The following is a 22,917-nucleotide window of genomic DNA, read 5'->3' as shown; positions in this document are numbered from 1 at the left end:
AGAAAAATGCTTTAACTCTGAAATCTTCCGCAGAGGTCATGACGTAATGGTGTAAATCGCTGATGTTTCTATTGAAAGTAAAACCACGAACCTTGACTGACTGGTAAGAATCATGCGACTATTATAAACTACCATTGTGTTGCAATTGATGGCCTTGGTTTTGAGTGGTCAAATTCATCAGAGGCTAGGCCTTTTAATTTACCTTCAATAGGGCCAGATAACTACTACATCACCTCGAACAAAAAATTACCATAAGTTTATTAAATTTCTATTGGATATTTCAATAAAAAGTGCCATCGCACCATATGTCTAGAAGATTCAGTTACGGCATAGTACAAATGTTTTCATTCAAAATATCTAGGAAAAGAAAGGCAGTACACTGTTTTCATTTTCATTTTTTAAACTAAGAGAACACTAATGCCATGATGATAGGGTTTCAACTCTTCCAAAGTAAAGATTTGGAAGTGAGCAGACGACCCACTGTTCCAGCGGATTTTCGTCTTTGAATCGACTGAACTGAATGGCCTCTTGTTTCTTTTTCAAGGCCTCCAGGTTTGTTTGACAAGATGACTTCTGCCAGTAAAGGTTCGTCTCATTGTCGTGAAGAAGACTGTAAAAAGAGATAAAACATATTTACAGCTTGAAATGATTTTTGTCCTGAATTGCCCCATTTGAGAGCACTAGCTTTCGTTTTCCCCCCTCCCCTCCTTACATGCCGATCTTTAAACATTCTATGCACTGACCGAGGACTATTATTGAGTCTTCTGATTATTTGAGAACTGACAATCTTTTGGTGTGAAGAGTTCAAACTTCTGTTTTTAACTTTTTAAGAACGCCATAGTGTACAGGTATTAAACGGCAATTTAATTACCGGTAGTTGTTATCCAGAAAATCACATCTGTTTTCTGTAACATTCAGAGCAACTTGCTCAAAGAAAAGCTTTCGCTCCAAAGCGTCAATTTCTTTCATCATTTCAGTGGCTGCTCGATATTTCTGTGTTCCAGGCCCTGCGTTAGGGGCGATGCGTGACCTTTGAAAGGCCTCAAGTAATCTACATAAAATGTCAAAAGAGAACGAAGAAGAATAATTAGCCCACACAAGTAATGAACAATAACGGTGAATTGCGCCAGCAAGTGCTAATTCTAGGTTTACAATACAAAACTTTGAAGAAAAGAAAAAGCTAAGAAAGGGTCTTAGATAGAACAATTATCCACCTTTTTTGCGTCTAACAAGAGCTAGAAATACTGGGCAACCACCCAAATACTCAGTCCCTCACTTTTTCTCGGAATAACCCAGATGAAGCCCTCTTAGCTACAGAGACTTACATAACTAGTGCATATGGACTTTTTACTGGGTTTCTACGATTAGGTATAGAAAAGAGAAAGTCAAAGAAAAGAAGTTTAATCGAGAAAGAATCAGCCACCTCAGCAAACATTACTCGAATGAACTTACTCATTTTCACACTGAAGTTGTTCCTGGAGACGAGCTATGTGTTCTTGTGCTTCTTTCAGTTGCTCTCTGAGTTTCCTACTCGACGGAAAAAACAGATTTGAACAAGATAGACGATGTGATCAATGTCACCATGGAAAACAAAATCGAGTCGCAAGAGCATCTGAATATTTTCCTTCAAGCGGAAGAAAAATGTTTACTCACCTCTTATATTCTTTCTTATCTCTTCTCTTGGATTTGTATGAACTTAAAGCAGAACCCATGTTTAGCTTTTGCTGGGTTATATCTGAACAAAGTTTACGCGCTTTGAAATATAAGTCTCTCTGGACAGTATTTTCATGCGAATGGATTTCCCAGATTGTGACATAACAAAAGAGATTCAAGCGCGTGCGATTTGATAAACCAATCAGATTCAATTTGAGGCTCTGTCATTTTAAGCGCGAGCGACCAGCGCGAGCGCATTTACAATAACGGCAATAATTTTCGTTAGCTTTGTGTCAAAATGACAACCCTTGATTGATATTTAATAAGTAAAAAAGATTTATATCTTTCTAACCTCTGGTCCGCTTACTTTGGCGACAAGCTCGAAAATTACCAGAAGTGGTCAAAGAAAAAAATGGATTCGGGCCTTTCAGTGGTAACTGAAAAAAAAACACAATGACGAAATTAAAAGTACGTTTCAACTACCAGGCACACCAAAATATGAATTAGGTAAAATTTAATATTGAAGCACAAGTGCACAGCACAATAGAGCAAACGCTGCTTCACAGACAAAGTATCAATTGAGGTCTACGGTAGTGGAGGGCTGCCCATGCTTTAGACGATTTATCCACTTGTTAAGAGCCTTTTGATGGATCTCAACTACCTTATTACAAGCAACGACTTTTCAAACGTATTTTCATCGGAACATGTCAGTTCCAACAAAATGCGAACTTATTGCCCCCGCAGGGTTTTTGGCCCTCTGGGGCCAAAAACCCGAGGAGGCACCTTAGGAATCCCCGCGTAATATAGAGGAAGACTGGAGAAGAGAAAATGTAGGTATTTTCGGTAGATCGTAACCAGAAAAAATCTCGATTTGATCGCTTGCACGGCCGCAAGGTATCAACGTTTTTCCCGCAAATGGTCATGGGCGGCCAGCAAAAACGCGCGCGAGTACTATTGGGATCGGCGTCTTTGATACAAGCTTTGTCCTTGTCGAGATTTCGAGTTAAGCGTCCCTGAAAAGCGTCGAGAAGCGTTTCCAAGTCCAACGGTAAGTGTGTATAGCATCTTTCTAACAATTAAAGGTAGTTTTGAGTTTAAAAGGTGATCAAAATCCGTCAAAAGAGAAACAGTTGTGTGAAGTCTCGATCGAAGGCGGCGGAGGGTCCACAGCTCAGTCAGCTAACGTGAGAACTTAAAGCAAAGAACTTGCAGCATAATTAAAGTATAACCAGATATCAAATACATGAAAAAGTTGAGCTTCTAACTCGTTTGCTTTGATGTTGGATTATTCTCAGAGTTATAGAGTTTCATTTGTGTTATACAGAAGTTAATACAGAAATAATTTCACCGATGCTCAGAAGACGGTGTAAGTTTAGCATTTTGACCGAAAGACTCAGTTAACTCCGATTTGTCAGCCGTAAATCAAGCTTATTGCACAAAGCCGAAAGACTCGGCAATTTCTGGATTTGTCAGAGGCAAGTCTGCCACCTATAACATTCCAATGTCAAAACTCACCCAAGTCCCTACATTCTGCTTCTTCTTGATCGTGAAGAACAAACAAATCCTAAGTTGAACCACACAGCAAAAAAAACATCCCAAGCACTTCCCAAAACTACATTTTGTACACTTGTAGTATTTTGAGATCCAAAATTATTAAAACCAAAGTACTGAGCCGCAATTCCGTAACAACATAACAGAAAAATTACACAACTGTAAACAACAAGCCCAACTCAAAAAAAAAAACAATAGAAAATAGTACTGTAGGGCGGGGGCAGCTCTAGTGAGAACTATAACTAGTATTAAAGCAAGGAAATGGAAGATGTAAGCACAATTCAACTGACCAATGCGCATTTAGTATTTGTTTGCGACCGAGGTATCGAGGTAACTGGTTACCAATCAAAAGTTTAACTAGCAAGTGCTGTTGGGATATGTAATCAACAAAATGGCGCCGGGTTTAAGTTGTAGTTTCACTTTAAAAATGGCCGTTGTTTCATATCCATGAACGCCGAAATATGATCAAAACTAATAAGCTGCTAAGGTTAAAAACGAAAACAGGCCGACTTCTTGATGTTGTGCGGGAACACTATTTGCGGAAAGATGTTCCTTGCCACAGTGAAGTTTGTGCAGTTTGCGAACAAGGTAAGTAAGCGTTTGCAAGCAGAGTAAGCTACAGTCAATCTTTTGAAGTTGTTATCTTAGTTACAGCATAATATAGTTCAGTATCACACACTTTAATTTAATTCGTTATTTAGGTAACGGAACTTTGCTTTGTAAATCACTGACTCATTACGTTGTTCCTGATTGCCAGGTAAGTTGAGTTTGTTTACCGCACTTTGACCGATCTTGGCCTAAGCGTTGTTAGACTTGTGCAGAGTAAACCTTTCAGCAATATTTCCGTATAACACCATACTTTATTGTGCGAACAGTTCTTTGACAAAAAAAAAATAATGGCGAAAGCAATAGATTGCATTTGAAAGCAAGGCTTTGTAACAGTTTGTAGTCGACTGTAGTATGGAGGTACACCTTTCAAACCTGTAGCCAGCTTGTTTTGGACATCGACTCGAAAATTGCTGGTGGTGGTCTTGGTATTATGCCCTGACATATCACATGAACTTTCCGAACCGATGTTTTTCTTGAGGCTAAAATTTGTCCTGAGGACCATCCATCAAAGGCGATTTTACGGTGTGATGGTATGGATGGTAAGAAAGAAAAAATCACAAATGCTTTGCAAATGGCCATGCTCTGCAGAAAGGTACTGAGCATTTGACGAGGTTTGATTTAGAGTTCAAATTGATATCCTTACATCCTCAGGGATTTTAGTTTGCAAGTATTTACTAATAGGTAATTACAGGCACTGATGTGACAGTTGGACAGAGAAGGCATTCAAGTTTTGAATTAAAAAAAAATGAAAAATAATTAGTTGTGTCAGGACAAGAACAACACACAATTAAGACACACAATTAAGCCAAATGATAGGGTTAATTTCCTTGAGCTGATTCTTTGGTGTTTTATTTCAGGTTTCAAGGCTGTTTCTTGAAATATTTGAGAGTGAAGAAATTCAAGGAGTAATTTTCTTTGAAACAGTGGTTAATCATGTAAGAACCTAACACTTTTTTTGTGCATTTTGCAGAATGTAGATGGATATTTTATAGCAGATATTTAAGAATTTTTTCATGCTTAGCATGCATACAGATGCATGAGGGGAGTTTGGAGAGCACCAAAAATGCATAAGAGTAGCTCGAGGCACAGCTGAGAGCAACTCTAGCTTTTTGAGTGCTCTCTAAACTTCCCAAGTACATCCATAACTCAATATACGCACAGCTAAAAGCATGAACAAATTCTTTTATAACAGAGCAAAAACAAGGATCTGCATGAAGAAGTCTTTTATTGTGATAGAGTGCAAAATTCTCACAACGCACAAAAAAAGTAAACAAACGTCCCTATTGGCTGGTCAAAAATACACCACATTTTATACTTTGGTTTGAGCAAGAACATTTGATCCAGTTTACAGCCAAAATTTGCTGCAGCTGGTCTTCCCACAAATTTGCAAAACATGCAACTTGCATTTTTTTTTCCTGCTTTATTTTTGTTGCTTGTTGGATCAGGACCTAAAAGGTCAATGCCAATAGAAAAATTGGGCAGTTCTTTGCTGGTTTCTTCCATATTGCAAAGAGAAGGAAAACTGCACTGCAGCTTAACAAGACAGAAACTCTGAAGCCAGTTAAAAAAAATGCTCATGTCATCTTATTTACACACTGGCATGCGTAAATAAAGATTTGTTCAATGCAGCTTAATAGGACATATAGGGCAAGCACATGTGCTATGTTATAAATGTTTCATTTTCAGAATCAATGCTTAAAGGTGTAATAAAACATCACACATAAGAATAAGCAAGTACAACGTTTGATAATATGCTTTCTTGTCAACCTATTTTATTGTCTTATCACAAGTAAATTTCACTTTCAGTTTTCTAACTTTATAGCACTGAGCTAAAAAGGCCAAGAACACATTTACTTTTAGTTATGAGTGGATATTCCTTTAGCATATAAGTCAATGAATGCACTTGTACATGAAGCACTTCCGTAAATGTTTTCATAGGTCCAGCATCAAGGAGGGAGAAAACTTCAATCTCAACTAAAAGATATTGTGAACAATAACAGGCAGCAGAGCATCATATTCAGTAATGAGTTCTGTGATGGGGCTTATGTTGCCAGGGAACCCAGGGAGTCTTTGGAAGAGTGGCAGTGGAGGTGAAGCTATGTTGAGAACATAGACTGATTTAAAATTTGTGACCATTTAATTATTTTTTTCACTTAAGATGAGAAGTATGGTCAATTATTAGAAATTTTGTCCAAAAAAAACTTGTCAGTTTTGACAGCAGAGTGACTTTATAAGCTTTGAAGGCACAGCAATAATTTTTGCAGTCAGAACTTATACAAGTTTACTTGTATAAGTTTACAACTTATACAAGAAAAAAAATGCAGAACAAAACAATTTAAACCACAACATTGTTTTTTAGATATTTTTTCATATTCATTTGATGTGTAAAGTTTTCTAGAAAGCTTTGACTACTGTTTTGTTATTTTTTTTCATCTCCACACTCAAGAGAGGTTCCTTTTTCTTTGAAGGTGCATTTACACTGGTGCTGTTTGGTATTATAATCATTTAAACCAAGCTATGCCCCTTGTGATCTTAACAGAAGACCAGCAGGTAACATATACACCACACATGTACAGCTCCATCTCCTTTGTGTATAATGTAGTACAACACCAACATTTTGTTTTCTCAGCAACTTTTAAGTTTTATCTGTATATTGATTTTAAATCCTCAATATACAATATAGAAGTTGATTTAGGAGTGGCATCTTTGTTAATAGATACTGTAATTAGGCTTAATCACCTCTGAAATTTGTACCTTAAGGTGCAAACATGGTCAGTGATTTGAAAGAAAAATGTAACAACACTACGTAATATGATTGGGGCTTCCCCCTGAGTGACTTTTATGACAAACCCTTCATACCCTATCACCAGGATCCATATTCTCCATACTGTTCTCTGTACATTACCCAAGGTGCTGACAAGGTGAATTTGTTACACAATCAAGAGATTCTTTTGTTGTTGATCATTATTTTCCTTTATCCTAACTTGTACCTTAATGTTTGATTCAGGGGTGATATTGTATGGAGAAACTAGATGCTAGGCACTCTTTTAAAGCCAACAGATTGAATCTATAATCTAGGTAAACAGATTGGATAAAATCTATATTTAAATACAGTTAGTTTAAAGTGTGTATGTTTTTTGGGAACATTTTCCTATATTGTATGTTGGCAGATTGTGGAAAAGTATGGAAACAAGTCTGCAGGAGTGTTTATCATGAGAACTGAGGACTACCTTACTGATTTCTATCCCACTTGTCAATCAATTCTGGAGTTGTATTATTCTCTGGCTGCTGTAAATAATGAAGCAAATGAATCAGGTAAGACTGAGTGTACCCTAAATTTGATGAAAATTATATTGGTCAGCCTCAAGCACCCTCTCCTTATTTTTGGGAGTAGCTTGCACAACTGGAATGATTTCAGGCTGAGGCAAATGAATTTTGAAGCCATGATATTAGTTTCAGATTGATAAGATCAAGTGAAGGTTGGAGTGAACAAAATTGTATTACAACACCAAGGGAGGAAGGTGGCTGGGAACAAAATCTTGGGAGTGGAGAAATTTTCTGTGCCAACTCTTATGATGAAATGGGTTCTGCTCTTTGGTTATAAGTGTTGACAGCTAAATTTCCCTTGTCAAGAATTTCAGTTGAAAAACAAAAGAAAATGATGTTTTAAAGAACATTGAGATGTTTGTTGTTGTTGTTAGTTGACTTTTTGAAAAAATTTTTAAAAAATTCCATTTTAACTTTATACTTATTGTAGTGAGTGAAGCATCCACAAAGGAATATCAAGAATACTTACCAGCCGAAGTTCTTGAAGCTGGAATTAAAGCTGTAAGAGAGAGAGATTTTTTAATGGAAGAGTTACTATTAATAATGATGATTAATTTTTACCAGCATTCTTTCACAAATGCTTAAATATAATTGGCTTTGTTAGCAGCTAACTATTCCATGATAGATGTACATGTCTGCACACCTTAGTGAATAACCCTTCAAGTCCCAACAATGGAATCTAATTTCTCCTAACAATATTACTGCCTGATCAAATGCACAGTTTATGAGAATGAATGAAATGATCACCAAAGATGAAATGTCTGGATTTTTGAACAAATTCTCTCAATCAGTTAAATAAGAAACATATGGAGAACAGTGATGAGAATATACATGTCGATATTGGGGGTTAAAGGGATAAAGTGAGTGGCCTATTGGTGTGTAATTGTTAACAAACAGAAATGACTCTTGTTTGTTTTACATGATAGCTGATCAACTATGCATATCATGCCTTGGAAACCTCAAGCTTTTAATCCCATTGTTACTGTAGAAATGTCTTTCCTTACCAAGGGTCGTTTCTTGCAAGGATGTCTCAATGTCAACAAACATTGTGCACAAGATGAGGCATTTGTTCAAAAGTCAGGGTATGTTATGTTTCCTCTGTTGTCAATCTATGATATCATTACATTTAAGTGCAGCTTATTCAAGTGCATGAAGTTAAAGTTTGCACTAAATGAACTTGAATACCAAGAGAGGAAGGACTAAGGGCCCTGTGAGAGAAAGCTTACCTTGAATTAAAATGAAGTTTATGTTCTCACATTTCAAACTGTTCTAAAGACATACATTAATTTTGCACATATACTATACTTATCCAGCTATAAGCTGATGTAGGCAAGAATTTGGGACCCTTAATGCCTGGAATCAACCTAACCAACATGAATAATAAAACAAGAACACCCAGCTTATTTTTGCAAATAATCAATTGCATTACATTATTGTTTAACAGTGATTTTCTTCATTCTTAGCAAGGGTATGTCAGACAGTAAGGACTCACTAGACTCTGATGTACTCATCACTGGCATGGTGAATAGGTAAGCAAGTGTTTGCAAATCTGCAGTAACTGTCAATCATTGGTCAATATTAGACTAATATTGGCAAGTGTGTGACAAACTTTTGAGGGAGGCTCGCATAATGCCTGGAACACCTTTTTTAAATGATACATGAAATGGAGACTCAAAAATGAAAGAAAATATCAGAAACAATGTCTGATCGCATTCTGTGTTGTTAGAACTAAATGGGAATGATAATAGACATATATGTTGTTAAAAAGAAAATGAAATAAAATCTCTTTGCTGCCCTACATCCAACCTCATAAACTAGACTTAGTAAACAGGTGTAGAAAAAAGAAAAAAAACTTTGCAAAGAAAAGTCTGACTCATCTTTGAGACCCAAGTATAGGGATGATATCAACTTGAAGACCCCACTCTGCAGAACTTCCCTGAACATCATTTTGGACTTTTGATTGATTACTCTACCATTTAAGCTTGAGTACAATACAGTTGTATGTTTTCACTGCAACCTTTGAAGTTTAAATTTACCACAATTTACAATTATTGCATACCTTATGTAATTTTAATACACCTGTTGATGCAGCCCTGTGGGTTTGTATGAACTAAAAAATGTCAACTCAAAATGCTTTTATTTTTATATTATTTAGTTTATGTGTACTCACTTTAATCCTTTAATTCCCATGAGTGACCAAGACAGAGTTTCTCCTTACAATATCAATACAATACCAAGCCTGAGTGATGAGAAGAAAGAAAAGTTAAATTTAACGAATTCCAAATTCTTTGCACAGACATCATAAGAATTGTATGGCAGACAGTAAGGAGAATTACATAAAAGATCTTGGGAGTGAAAGGGTTAAGCAAGTCTACAGTCTTGTATAGCCACCCAGATTGAAGTTCAATGCTCAGTAACATTTTGTGGTTTCAGAAATCGGGCTGTGCATGGTGATGTTGTGGTGGTGGAGTTATTTCCCAAATCTCAGTGGAAGGGCAGATCAATGGCTATTAGAAGCAGTGATGAAGGTTTGAACAATCTTAAGTTAATACTTGAAATGTAGAAATGCTTTTAAACCTTAAGGTGCCACTTTTTATCCTGTCGTGTCGTGTCTTAAAACAGCAGTCTACTTATAACCGGTACTTTTACTTGACAACTTTAATTCTGGTAAATTCAGCTAATGCAGCCATTAGCTTCCAAGCAGTGTACTTTTACTTGACAACTTTAATTCTGGTAAATTCAGCTAATGCAGCCATTAGCTTCCAAGCAGTGGGGAGGACAGATACTTATCACATTTAGGGAAACATGACTGAAAGAAACCTCTTAACAGTCTGGTGCTTACACCTTCAAATTATTCAGTATTGTGGAACTCTGATGCATTCAATCAAATTCTGTGAACACATGAATACAAACTGCACACCTAAATAATACAAGTGATGGCCTCTATTTAGGTGCAGACGAGTCTAAAGAAGACCAAAGTGACGTCATGCCAACTGGCCGTGTGGTGGGAGTGGTGCAAAGGAACTGGAGAGATTATGTCGCAAGTTTTGCTGAAAATGAGGTAAATACTTCTTCATAAACCAACATGTTCAGCTGTCCACCGTGAGTTTCACTCGTTTCGCCGAATCTCATCTCAGAGTGTGCCATTTCCCGTTGAAAGTTCTTATTTTCTTTAGGCTCTCGTGAGTTCATTGTGTTGTTGACCCGTGTTTTTATTGGCTGTTCAGATTATCTTGGTTTTGGTTTTTACGAATTTTAATTGAAGAGCTCTCCGGAAAACAAATGACTGCTGAGATTCAGCTTCAGTTAAATCCTTATAATTCAAACCCTCGGTTTTACAAACTTGCGGCAACTGGAATCACTTCCCTTTCTCATCAAACAACTGTAAATGTAGCTCTTCCTTCGATATTTCGAACCTTCTGATTATTTCAACCAATTTCTTTTACCCAAGATTTTACCAAAACTGGGGAATTGTACTGTACAGAATTACAGCTGAGTTAGTAGCTTCGTTGTTAAGGTTACTGATTAGGTAGGTCTAAAAAGAAAGAAACTTTTTCATGTTGGGATTGCCTCGTTTCTATAAATTTTCAGGAAACCCAGGGTTTAAGGAAACAAGCTGGAAAGGTAAATAATTAAAAACTAACTCAGGAGAGAATAACCGCCGAATAGCCTGTCGCATAAAGCTGCTTTAGAGAAAATACACGGACACTTCGTCGAAAACCACTCCTTCTCTCATTATACACGAAGTTTTAAGTGGTCAGGCAGATACGTGAATATGAAGTGGCAAGGAAACACCCTCCCCTTCAACCTTGGACACCCGAATAAAGGATTTTGTGTCATAGTTGCCCACAGTCTAATAAGTATTTAACATTGAACGAGGGAACGGAGGGTCGTATGTGAAAATTGGTTGATTTTAGGGATTTGTAACAAATTTTGTTCAAGACTACATTAATATTTGAAGTGGACACACGGGTAGGTGGATATTTTAGGCTTGCAGTGGCAACGACCATCCCTCCCGTAGTAATATTGGAAGTTGAACTCGCAGTGGATAGGCGGGAATGACGCTTTGAGAACAAGAAATTTTATGAACTCAATGCATGCTTAATTTACATCGACGGTGTATCCACGCGTAACCGTATCCAATCTGATCATAAACTATCTGACCGCGTATGAAGCCCCATTGAGGATGCAGGTTCAAAGTGACTGGGTATTCAGTACGTTAAGCTTCACCCCTCCTTCCTCTTTAGACCAAACCCAAACTCCATTTTTTTTTAAAGTTTACTTTTGATACCAGGGTGAACCAATACTCTGTCTAATTTTAATTTTTGTGCTGACTCAGGTCGTTGTGGTTCCATGGGATTACCGTATACCCAAGATAAGGATAAGTACGCGTCAAGTTGACAGCTTGCGAGATCACAGGTTGGTTCATAACAAAACGTTTTTCTCAACTAACGGACCTCTATAACAACGATATATGTTTTTCGCCTTTGAAGGACGGGGATTGCTTTGGGTTCCTCTATGAATAAAACCTTACTCGTTCTTGTAAGGTGTGTTGAAGGAACTAGAGAAACGCGCCTTTCAGTTTTCATGGCCTCTTTGTACTGATTTCTTTTGTTTAAATGAGCTGCATGACGGGCGTTCGACATTAACGCATGAAACGCGCATCAAAGAGAGCGGACACGCGGACGAAAGAGAGCACACTTGCAAGAGAGAGCTCTTCTTGGTGATGATTTCCTTTGTTTTAATAAGCTGCATTGAGAGCGTTCGACGTTAACACATAAAAAGTGCGCAAAAGTGAGCGAACACGCGGGCGAAAGAGAACTCCTTTTGTCCTACGCGCGTCTGAATTCAAAGTACTTGCATGTTATTTTTCTATTTGGGTTTTTATGATTACTTTTTTTTTATTCGTTTCGCGACATTCGGTCGAGAAATTGAGGTCTATTTGGCATGAAAACTACTGTCCAGTTTTCTAGTTCTGTTCTGTCGGCATTTCGGTCAATTTAAGGAATAACGACTTGAATCATTTTCGCACGTGAACAACCACCGTGTCGTGGCACTGCTGGATTGGAACCATACTTTAACTGCGTTAGCGTTTACTTGTGAGGATGATTTTCACCCAGTTTGTCGAAACGTTAGTCACTGCCGCCAACAGGAGTCCTTCTCAAGACTACCCTGGAGTCCGCCACACAGTTAACCACATGTGATCGATTCTCTTAGCTACGCTCTCAAACCATTTCTTTTTTAAAACAGAATTGTCGTTAGGATCGATTTATGGGAGGTGAACTCTATGTACCCTAGTGGACATTTTGTTCGTTCGTTGGGCCCCATTGGCGACCTAGAGACCGAGGTTCAAGCCTTGATGGTGGAGCACACCCTTGCAGCGCCCTCATTCACTGAAGCACAGCTGAAGGAGCTTCCCACCAACACAACAGAGAGCCCCTGGGTAATGTCTGAGGCGGAAATAGCAAAAAGGCGAGATTTACGGTGAGCATCATACAAACGTCAGTTTCAAAGCGTATGCACTATCAACATTTGTCTCCGACCTTCACTTGGTTGCTTTCTCTTCGGCACAATCTCAGTAACGAATTGAAAGAATGAAAGCGCTCTGCTTGTTTCTTCTGTTTTAACTCAACAGTAACTGTTACTCTTCCCTTTAAATTTCCTTTGAAAGTTTAGTTTTTTTTTTCAAGAAACAATGGGTATCTTATCGTATAGTCTGGCGTTCCGTTCCCTTCGTAACAACAACTGTGGACATCGAGTGTTTATAAGTTGTACGGTTGCGACCGAATCTCAGTTAAATGAGTGAAGGGGGAAATTTCTTGGCAAAGAGTGATCTTTCACCGGTTATAAAGAAAAAGGGTAAAGTCGTCGCACACGCTGGTGTGAATCTTGAGTTATGTAGGTTAGGTGATTCTAAACAAAGCAATTTCTCTTTATCGTCCGCTATTTCTAACCGTTTTTCGGTGAGCTTAACATCGTTATCAATAGTATGAAGAATTTCTGAGTCATGACACAAACTCGTGAGAAAAAATCTGAATAGACCAATTTTCATTTTTCTCTTCTCTTTTTTAGAAAATCGCATTTGATCTTCAGCATTGATCCAAAAGGATGCGAAGATGTCGATGATACTCTATCTGTCAGGTAATGTTCTGTGCACCACACTCTAAGAAGTATTAACAGAGTGAAGCTGAATTCTATTTTTAACCTTTTTAGTTTTTTATTTGATTGCTTTGATAACGTACTGCCTTGCTACACCTTTTCCATTTACTACAAAAGCTAATAGGTGTTTGGGAAATCATAAGAGAAAGGCCCAACTCTCTAACTCCTGAGATCAAATTAGTAACGCTACCTCTCAGCTTCTATAATTTTTCTGGTAAATTCTGTCGAAGAATTTGGTGTCAAAGTATCACTTTCCAGCAAATAGGTTTGTTTATTCCCATTTTTTTTGGATATACAGTCGACCATGTCGGGAAAAAATTACATGATGTTCACTTCTGGGAGATAAAGGGATGATTCAGATCAAAGTGTACTACAGAATTGAAGAAGTTCGTGCCTAAATTAATTTTGTGACAATGTCTTTATTTCTTCTCTTCCCGGTTGCATGTTATATCCTTCGATAAGTACATTTTTACATGTGTAAATTCCAAAGGCCTTTCAATCTTTGTAATTATTTGTCAACAGAACACTGAAACGTGGGCAGATCGAACTCGGTGTTCATATTGCAGATGTGTCTCACTTTGTCCGACCAGGGTCTTTGACAGACGCTGAGGCTAAATCCAGGTACGCGACGTCCACATAGTTCACAGTGATAAAACATAAGAAAAGTCTTGGTGTAAGACTGACTCGTATTCATGCAGCTGCTGCAGCGTAACCTGGCATTCACGGTATGATTCCGCTTGGAGTATAGACACCAGTACTCTTCCTGGATTGGATGCTAGTCCATCACAGGTTACTTCTTCCTCCTCTGCCCACCCATTGTATTTCGTCCCTGACTATTCAATTTTGTTCAAGAGCGAATTTTGACTGAGTGTTGTAAAACCAAAGCCACAGTGATTACAATAGCCAGTCATAAAAAAAGGAAATATCCTATCAAGGCAAAAATAATTCAAAATAAAACAAGCAAATTACCCCAAGCGCGGGAAAACGCATGTGACCAAGTCGTGTTTGGATTTAGTTTTGAATCTGATTGGTTGAGAAAGTGGCGGGAGTTTTCTGAATCAAACACAGCGTGAAGAAAATCAAAACCAAAGTTATCCCGGATAAATTTCGACACTCGAATGAAAATTGCTCTAACATTTAGTGGGCACTGTCAGATGAAAGTGTCTTGCCTAAGAACACTGTGCAATGATTGAAACTACAGTTCAAACCTGAACACTTCAAGTCCAACGTACTAACCATAGGGCCAATGAATTAACCTGTCTCTCCACGATTAAACATACATGGCCCAGCAAATTGTAAAATTTAGTACCGCACAGTCTGGGATTAGAGGTGCGTCTGAGAAACCTTGAAAAATGTAGTATGTTTGTTCCTGTCATCCTGTCATTGCCATCAATTTTTGTGCCATTACTTTTCTGACCATTGTTAAAGTTCCTTATATTTCGATGCTACACAAGGACGTTACACAGTTGCGAGTGTTGTTATTCGTGTGTAAAAGCATCATAACAACATTTGCCTAGCACGCCCCTGAGCTCACGATTTTTCAGCAGACGTTTCTTTTCTTTGTGCAACAGATCTACCACTGTCTACCTGGCTGATCGAAGGTTTGACATGTTACCAGAAGTGCTAAGCGCGGATTTGTGTTCACTGATCGGAGGTGTTGATAGGTAAAGTTGCATCGTTTCGGTTCCCCAGTTAGGAAATAAATTGACCGTCTCTGGTAGTTTGGTGGAGTCCATAAGGTATCTCTGTCCATTCCTGACAGCTGTTGCAGCACAGACTATGCTTTAGGACTGTCTGTTGGTTTCTGTTGGTTGTTTGGTTTCTCTTAACATCCGATTTGTAGCTCTTTATTCTAACCACTTGACATGGTCTTCAAAATAAGTTACAAGAACGTGGTGTTGTATCAAGAAATAGTTTCTAAATGCCAAGGTTTTTTTCAGTATGATAGCTTGTATGCTGGACGATGTAATGATGTCCAGGAAAAGTTACATTTTCAGCACGTCGGGAGGTGTTTTTTTCCCATTGCTCTTTAGGCGCCTCCATCATCTTCCTTAGGTCCTTAAGTTAGGGAATTTTAAAAGTTCATGTCTGTGGCGACCGTGGTTTTAATTATTCGAGTGTTTTAACAGGTATGCTGTTAGTGTTATGTGGGTTTTGGACTCAGAGTTCAATGTTTTGAAGACATGGTTTGGTCGTACGGTCATACGATCTTCCTACAAGCTGTTTTACGAGGTAAATTATATCTCGTGCCATTTTAGTTCTTGTTTTGGTAATTTCATGTCGATAAGGCTTGGACACAATTAATAATAATAACACTCCCGGCCTGAAGAATAGACAAAAGGCTACTCTAAAATAGCCGCGGAAAACTAAAAATCCTAAATATTAAACCAGGTAAGCCATTCATTCCTTTTCCCCAAATAGCTATTAGGCATTTGTAGATGCACGTTTCCCGCTTTAAAGTATAAAAAGACATTTTGGATAAGGTGACCTAAGGAGTTTGTTCTTTTACTTTCGTAGGCAGCGCAAGCCATTGCTGATGGAGAGACAAGCGATGAGGAGCTCATAGAAGACATTCCTGAATTACAAGAAGTTGATCGAACGGAAGCATCTAAAAGGTTCTTTTACATTCCATTTCTGGCAGATTTCCTTCCTCTCAGTGTGGAAATGTATACATCCTATTGGAAATGCAAACCGTAAAAGATAAAACAGACAGACAAAGATAAAACCAAACTAAGAATCACTAAACGGATGTTAAAAGAAGAAAACGAGTAGCTTGAGTGTTGATCATGTGTGTAATTGTTGAGTTTGAATGACAGTGGTGGTTCTCACCGTTCAGTGACACATGTTTCCATATTACCTACAGAGATAAAGTGCACGTTTGATTTTAGGACAATTTTCTGTAGCGTAGATTACGCAAATCCTTACAGATATGCTTTTTTTTGGCGTTTTTTTTTCCCGATAGATTGTCAGAAATTCGAAAAACGGTGACGAAACTTATGGATATTGCAAGAGTTATTAAGACAAGAAGAACAATTCATGGTAATTTTTCTGTTTCGTACTGAGTTATAAATTGCTGTCACCAGTAGTAGAGCTCATAGTGCGAATGAAGAAAATTTGCTATACTACGCTCTGTGGTTGGTTCAGAAAATCGCTTCACCTTCCCAACCAATCAGATTCAAACTTTAAACTTAGTCGTGAGCATAAATCCATTACGTTGTTGATAGAGCTCAATGCCGTGTTACATTTATCATGGCTCTCGGGAGTATGGAATAGCTTACAAATTACGTTTTAAGGATATTTTGAAAATTTGTTGTTTTTGAAAAAGAGAAACTAACCCTAATAGGGCTTTGTCTCTCCTTATTGACATCAAATGTTGACTGTTAAGAAGGTATTAACAGTAATGTGATCAATACTGTTGTCAAAAAGCCAAATTTATTCTTAAACAGTACTGGTCAGCTGCATTCATATACATGTAGTAGTCAATGAGTGTCAGCATAGATGAACTGTACACCAGGTATCATGGTCTAATTTTTCACAGGAGCCCTGGAGCTGGAGGGTGTTGAAGTTCAAGTCCAGCTGGGTGATAACAAGGACATTAAAGATTTAATTCCTAAAAAGGTGAAATACAAAATGCATATACTTTAGTGCGATTTACAGTGTACTTTGTGTTGTTCAGGGTTTTTTTTACGGCTACTGGTAAAATAACGAGGAGCCTTATTGCAATTTTGTCTGACTGTTGATACTGTTCTCTTCACATTTTCTATGGTACTGACCAGGAGAATTTGTTTGACAGTCATAAGCTGTTGGTTATATTAGTATTATTAGTTGGTGATCATTTGCTTTATTCTCGTGACCTTAATGTTTGACTCAGGGGGGGTACTGTAGGGAGAAATGAGATGCTAGTCACTCTAAGGGGTCAAAGGGTTCAAGAGCTTCTTCAGTTGGTGATCATTTCCTTTATTCTCATGACCTTAATGTTTGATTCAGGGGTGGTACTGTAGGGAGAAATGAGATGCTAGTCACTTTTAGGGATCAGAGGGATAAGGAAAAAACATTATCTTGCCGAGATGTTGCGCATACGTCAACGTAATACGCGTGTAGAAGGCATGCAGCCTTACTGACTCCATCCTGAATTGTAACAAGAGTGTTTAATTATGAATATTATTTTCGCAGCCCTTAGAAATCCATGAAACTGTGGCGGAGTGTATGATATTTGCTAATCACTGGGTTGCCAAGAAGATTGCGGAAGCTTTCCCAAGTGCAGCTCTGGTAAGGTGGAAATCACCCTAACTGGAGTTTCAAACATTCAAGTGAATTTCTTTTTTCATGATGGAGACTTTTCATTAACAAGAGCTAATTCTAGCTTGTACTTTTTATAGTTACGTCACCACCCGTTGCCAAGGAAACAGCACTTCTCAAACCTTATACATTGTGCAGCCTCTAAAGGATTTTCCATCGACACAAGGTACGGTCCGAACAGAATCCGAGTAAACGCTAAGATAACACAATCTTGTGCATCAAGTGTTATAGAAAGATGCTGTTGATTCTATTTTTGTGGTCGAAAAACAGAAACTGTTCCTAGCGATCTATCTGCTTACCCTCCTACGCACCCCTCCCTTCCTTTTAAATAATTCATCCCGTTATCCACTAAATCGCCAAATTCTCTTTGTACTTACCTTCATACCTATTTCTCTACCTACATTCGTCCGTCAATGATTTTTTCATCATAATTTCAGCTCCAATAAATCTCTGGCAGACTCGCTCGATAAGTGCGTTGACCCTCAGGATCCCAACTTCAACAAGGTACCCAGCCTTAAACGTATTTGTATGATGCTTCGAAAAAATATTCTTAAACTGTTGCCAAGCCTTTGAGCAGGATTGAGGCTAGAGGTGACCTTAATGTGACAGAGATGGGTTCTCATTCAGCATGATAGCATGGTGATTTACTTATGAAGTGTCACAGCATAGTCACACTTAAGATTAAAGGCAGTAAGTTTTTAAGGAAACTGTGTTGCTGCGTCGGTTAGAGAGTATAACGAGGTAATTTGGTATTATCAACTCAGTTGATACCACCAAATTAACCTGTTATGGTCACACTTGGCCTCACTCGACTGCCTCTTGATCACTAGCATTCTTTCGAGCTTCAGGAAGCTTTCTTGTTTTTTACCTCCACTCCTCATTGGTTCCTTGAGTTATTTCTCTTCTTTCCGAAAGGCCGTTTTAATTGTTGTAGTTTGGTTTTTAGTTTAGTGTTTCAACTATTTACTCTTTCGTAGTTGGTTCGTTCTCTTGCAACTCAAGCCATGTCAAATGCTCTATACTTCTCGACTGGTTCCTTGTCCCCGGAACATTTCTTTCACTATGGTCTCGCCTTGGATCATTACACGCATTTCACTTCACCGATAAGGAGATATGCAGACGTCATCGTGAGTTTGTAAATCTTTGTACAGTTTATGTCTAACTTGTCTTCACTTTACCGTGTCATTTGCAAAACCGAAAGTTTTATTTGATTGGCAGCTGACACGAGCAAGTTACATCCGGCAAGAACATAGCCGAGCCATGATTTTAGTTATAACATGCTCTTAATTATTTTCCTCTTTAGGCTTGCTATTTTCAGTCGCTTCATTCAACAGATGTTTGGGAATAAGCTCTAGCGCTTTCTGGGGCTCTTGGCTCGAGTGCAGAGTTACGCCTGTGACAAATGCAGCCAATGAATCTTCTCCCTCGTTCATGAAGCTCAGCCAAAGAGGGACTTTTGAATTTTTATTTTCTTATGATAGAGATGACAGATTTCAGTAGTCTGTAACAAAACAGAAGGAAGAGTAAATAAACTTCATGGGCTCTGATAAAATAGTTCTACACGTCATCAACTTAATCAATATAACAGATCACTAAAACATGAGAAGCTGCTGCTTCTCCGTTTAAAAGACTGTGAAAATAATGCACCCTCACGGGTGATGGCCATCTTTTCCAAATATCACATATCTAACTTCTAGTTGAGTAACAACTGTAATTTTTCCGTTTAGAAATGTTTAGAGACTTGCACAAGTATAGTTTTTAGTAACTACGGAAGTATAGTATGATGATGTCATGCATGATCAGTAAATCCAAATCTTTTGCTCGGTGCCTTTAGTATGAGTATTGTCGTCAACAGGTTCACAGACTCCTTATGGCAGCAGTTGAAAATGACAATAATAACCAGCTGCCAAGCAACAAAGAACTTCAAGAGACTTGTCATCATATCAATATTAAACACAGGGTATGGATTCCATTCGTTATAAAACGTTTTATCGTCTTTGTAACTCATCAGCCGAGTAAAAAAGAGCGTCATGTTTTCCTTTGCACTTGAGCGAAAGAACGCATTTTCCACCAGTTAAACAGAGGAAAATTGGAAGAACACAGAAAATTTTTTTTGCAATATTTGTTTCTTTCCATGTTTCATTTGTTAGGTTTTTGATCATTAAGAGTGCACGTCGTACATGGACTTAGCTTTTCTATAAACCAAAAATTGCCATAAAACAACATTTTCCTCATTGAATTGCGCAAAAAAATTTAACTGTTAACAAACCATAGTTTCAACTTCGTCGTAACACCTGTATTGAGAAGGTTACTAATCCCCCATTTTTCAACAAGGCTTTTTGATATATATGTTAAAATTTCTACGCTTTTTTCCTCGTTAGGCTGCTCAGAACGCCCAGAAGGAATCTGTGGATCTTTTTCAATGCTTGTTTTTCCAAGATTTATCTGAAGACGATGAGAGACGAAACTGTGACGCTGTTATTTTCAGCCTCAGAGCCAATGGTTTCCTAGTATTGGTTCCTCGGTAAATATTAATTTACATTCTCATAGTGGATGAAGCTAAAGATGACTTGTAACTCCCTTTTGATGTTCCTTGGGTTAAACTGTTGAAGTGGGTGTACCCTTACAAATATCCGGTGATACAGCTCGTTGTTAACTTGTTTAGGAAGTTTGGTATCATATACAATCTATCTCTTATAGCTGATAACTTCCTTCATTCTCATTAATGGTCTTCCAAAGATGTTCTATTAAAAAAGAAGGAGAATTTACATCCCTATCACTCCCGCGACTCAAAGAGTTAGAGTGGTTTTTGCGATATTTGAAGAGTGAGAAAATTTTGATATTCAAGTGTCGAATTGAACAGAAACGCCTAATTGCCAGTATGTTTTTCATCTTGATAGGTGAAAAATGAAAGAGGCAGGTAGTAATTCTTGACGAACTAACGTTACATTCTTAAACGTTTATGCTTCTCAAAGCGGTCCTGAACTTCAAATTAATAGCAGGTTTTCCACTCAATGTTTTATCCCATACACATGCCTAACATCAGGAAATCAAGGGATAAAGTTTTATTTGCTCAGCGTTTCCCTTTGTTAAAGGTAACCTTACATTATAACTTTGTTAAAGTAATTGATTTCTTATTGATGATTTTTCCCTTTTCAGTTATGGTTTAAAAGGTCCAGTCTATCTCAAGGACAAAACAGGACAAGTAGTAACTTCTCACATATCAGAGGAATCAGTGTATTTTGGCCCAGGTCAGTAAATTCGTTCTTCAGTTCCGCCTAGGTTTGTGTATCGGTGAGCTTATGAGACCTCCTCAGATTTACGTCATTGCCTAGTTTTTATCGGCGTTCTCGTTTACTCGACTTATCAAAACCGCCAGTGGTTTAAGTCCAGTGTTCCTTTGAACGGTTATGGAGCGGGAATCTTCTGCCAAGCAGTAGTCTCAAAATTTGTCGACAATGAATCTCATAAAATCCCTTCCCTCATTTCCTGTTACCAGTTAATCATAATCATTATAATTTCTGGAAAAAAATACATTTAGGACAAAGACCTCCGGTAGAGACAGTGTCTAAAGTAAAATATACCTCTATTTTGGAAATTTCCTAGTTTTTTTCCTTTTTAACTTTACGCTCTATTTATTCGTCATGTTCAATAACGAAAACAATATAACTACAACCAGTGCTAAAGAGTTTTTATGAATAGTTATAGACCTACCTTACAATGTGATCGTACACAGAGAAGTGAAACTGATTTTTGTGTCAATTTTTTTACCCTCAAAGGATCGCTTTCCTGTCACGAATTTCACATCACAGTTAAGAATGCAGTGGGATCATTTGATTTTCGACTATTTGATCACGTCCAGGTTTGCTTAAACTCTTTGAGCCGGTTATTTAAAAGAAGGTCCAACCCATACCGCGGTTTTACGCAATCAGTGGGCCTCGGGTATTCTCTGTGAGAGGGTTGCTTAAATTGAATAAACATCCTTCCACTACCAGCTTTCGGCCCTTTTGACACTGTTCGCAGAAATGGCTTTTCTGATAAAAGGTGCGGCCAAATTGAAGATTTTAAGTTTAGAACCTAGTGTTGTTAAACAACGGTTAAACTTTGTTTAGATAACCGGCACTAACTCACCCGTAATGTACATATTGTACAAATGTACAAATGCCTAATTCAAAACAAGATAAGCTAAGCCTGTGTTAGAGTAATTTTTTTCATGTAATTTGATAGCTTGTTAAAAAAATCGTTGTTGTTTATATTCTGTCGCCCTCAGCTTGGCCTACCCTAATCTAAACCCCATAAGACGTGGTTAGCAGCAATATGCTTTACGTTTGTATACGAAAAAGGTTAAAACCGATTCAATTCTAATCCCGCATAAGGTTTAAACGACTGTCTAACAACCGACTCCTACATGAAAGTTTTTTTGGAATATCTTAATTATTTCTTTTTAAGGTGCGAATTTCCGTCGCCGAAGCCCGTGCGCATGCTCAGTCCTTGAAGCTGGACCTTTTGTCTATGGAAACGAGACAGAGTCCTCCACCGGGTGAAATGGAATCTCAAGATGAAGATTCACACAAAATGAAAAGGAGTGAACTTATTAAGGTATCGTTCGTGATGATTCTCTTGAATATTTATTTATCACTTTGTCTCGTGTGGGAATGATTTACATAACTTTTTTGTGTCGGTTAGGAGGTAAAGTCGAGCCGAAATGACCAGGACAAAGTTGTTGGAACCCGGCAAGGTCTTGACAGTGACTTTGCCAAACTCAAATCCGAGTTTGGCCAAACGCACGAGAGTGTGAGCTTATACTGTCTAATGGAATTCTTCAGAGAAATGTCGCTGAGAGATGATGATGTTTAAGAAGAGATGATGAGCATAACTTTTCCGTTAGACTTTTCTGCCATGCACGAAAGCTTTTTAAGCAACAACATTACTAAATGCACCGACTCTAGCTTGAAATCTATAAAAACCCTTCTGCTGCAAAACCCCTCCATAATTCAATTGTCGTAGGCGAAACATTGTAAGTTTGTATTGTGAACTGTCGCAAAAAGGCTCTAAGATCAAAAGACAAACAGATGCGAAAACCAATATTAATTACAGCTGAAAGACTCAATTATCCCATTTATGTAGCCTTGGCTTAGTGTAAGCTTGGAAGGGAACATATTCCCAACACCTTGTAAAATTTTCTGTCACTGCCTAACGAACTGCTCACTGAAATGTGTGTAACAGTCGCTCCTTTAAGATTTTAATAAACACGATTCACTCAGAATTTTTCAACAATCTGTTTGCTTTTTCTTATCATTAGTTTTAATTTGCGGTCGC

General features: G+C 37.9%; 2 protein-coding genes across 2 annotated transcripts; one reads left to right on the top strand and one right to left on the bottom strand.

The window, feature by feature from the left end:
- Nucleotides 1-414: 414 nt before the first annotated feature.
- Nucleotides 415-1,712, bottom strand: LOC131774967 (uncharacterized). The gene is made up of 4 exons (XM_059091066.2): nucleotides 1,654-1,712; nucleotides 1,453-1,527; nucleotides 872-1,051; nucleotides 415-610 (listed from the first exon to the last, which is right to left on the bottom strand). Exons 1-4 carry the CDS (start codon nucleotides 1,710-1,712, stop codon nucleotides 415-417), a joined length of 510 nt encoding a protein of 169 aa, XP_058947049.2.
- A 1,853-nt stretch (nucleotides 1,713-3,565) lies between these two features.
- LOC131774968 (DIS3-like exonuclease 1) lies at nucleotides 3,566-22,877 on the top strand. The gene is made up of 31 exons (XM_059091068.2): nucleotides 3,566-3,792; nucleotides 3,906-3,961; nucleotides 4,671-4,748; nucleotides 5,752-5,903; nucleotides 6,282-6,363; nucleotides 6,984-7,128; nucleotides 7,571-7,641; nucleotides 8,149-8,222; nucleotides 8,604-8,669; nucleotides 9,574-9,668; nucleotides 10,092-10,201; nucleotides 10,732-10,764; nucleotides 11,480-11,559; nucleotides 12,391-12,624; nucleotides 13,213-13,281; nucleotides 13,822-13,920; nucleotides 14,871-14,963; nucleotides 15,429-15,531; nucleotides 15,817-15,914; nucleotides 16,262-16,338; nucleotides 16,838-16,917; nucleotides 17,473-17,568; nucleotides 17,679-17,764; nucleotides 18,036-18,102; nucleotides 18,576-18,725; nucleotides 19,454-19,558; nucleotides 19,980-20,122; nucleotides 20,758-20,849; nucleotides 21,378-21,460; nucleotides 22,048-22,197; nucleotides 22,285-22,877. The coding sequence occupies exons 1-31, from the start codon at nucleotides 3,666-3,668 to the stop codon at nucleotides 22,453-22,455; spliced, it is 3,165 nt and encodes a 1,054-aa protein (XP_058947051.2). The 5' UTR covers nucleotides 3,566-3,665; the 3' UTR covers nucleotides 22,456-22,877.
- Nucleotides 22,878-22,917: the final 40 nt, after the last annotated feature.

This window comes from Pocillopora verrucosa, chromosome 4, assembly GCF_036669915.1.
Source record: "Pocillopora verrucosa isolate sample1 chromosome 4, ASM3666991v2, whole genome shotgun sequence".
Classification (NCBI taxonomy): domain Eukaryota; kingdom Metazoa; phylum Cnidaria; class Anthozoa; order Scleractinia; family Pocilloporidae; genus Pocillopora; species Pocillopora verrucosa.
The sequence above is the reverse complement of the archived record's forward strand: the minus strand, read 5'-3'. Positions and strand labels throughout refer to the sequence as shown.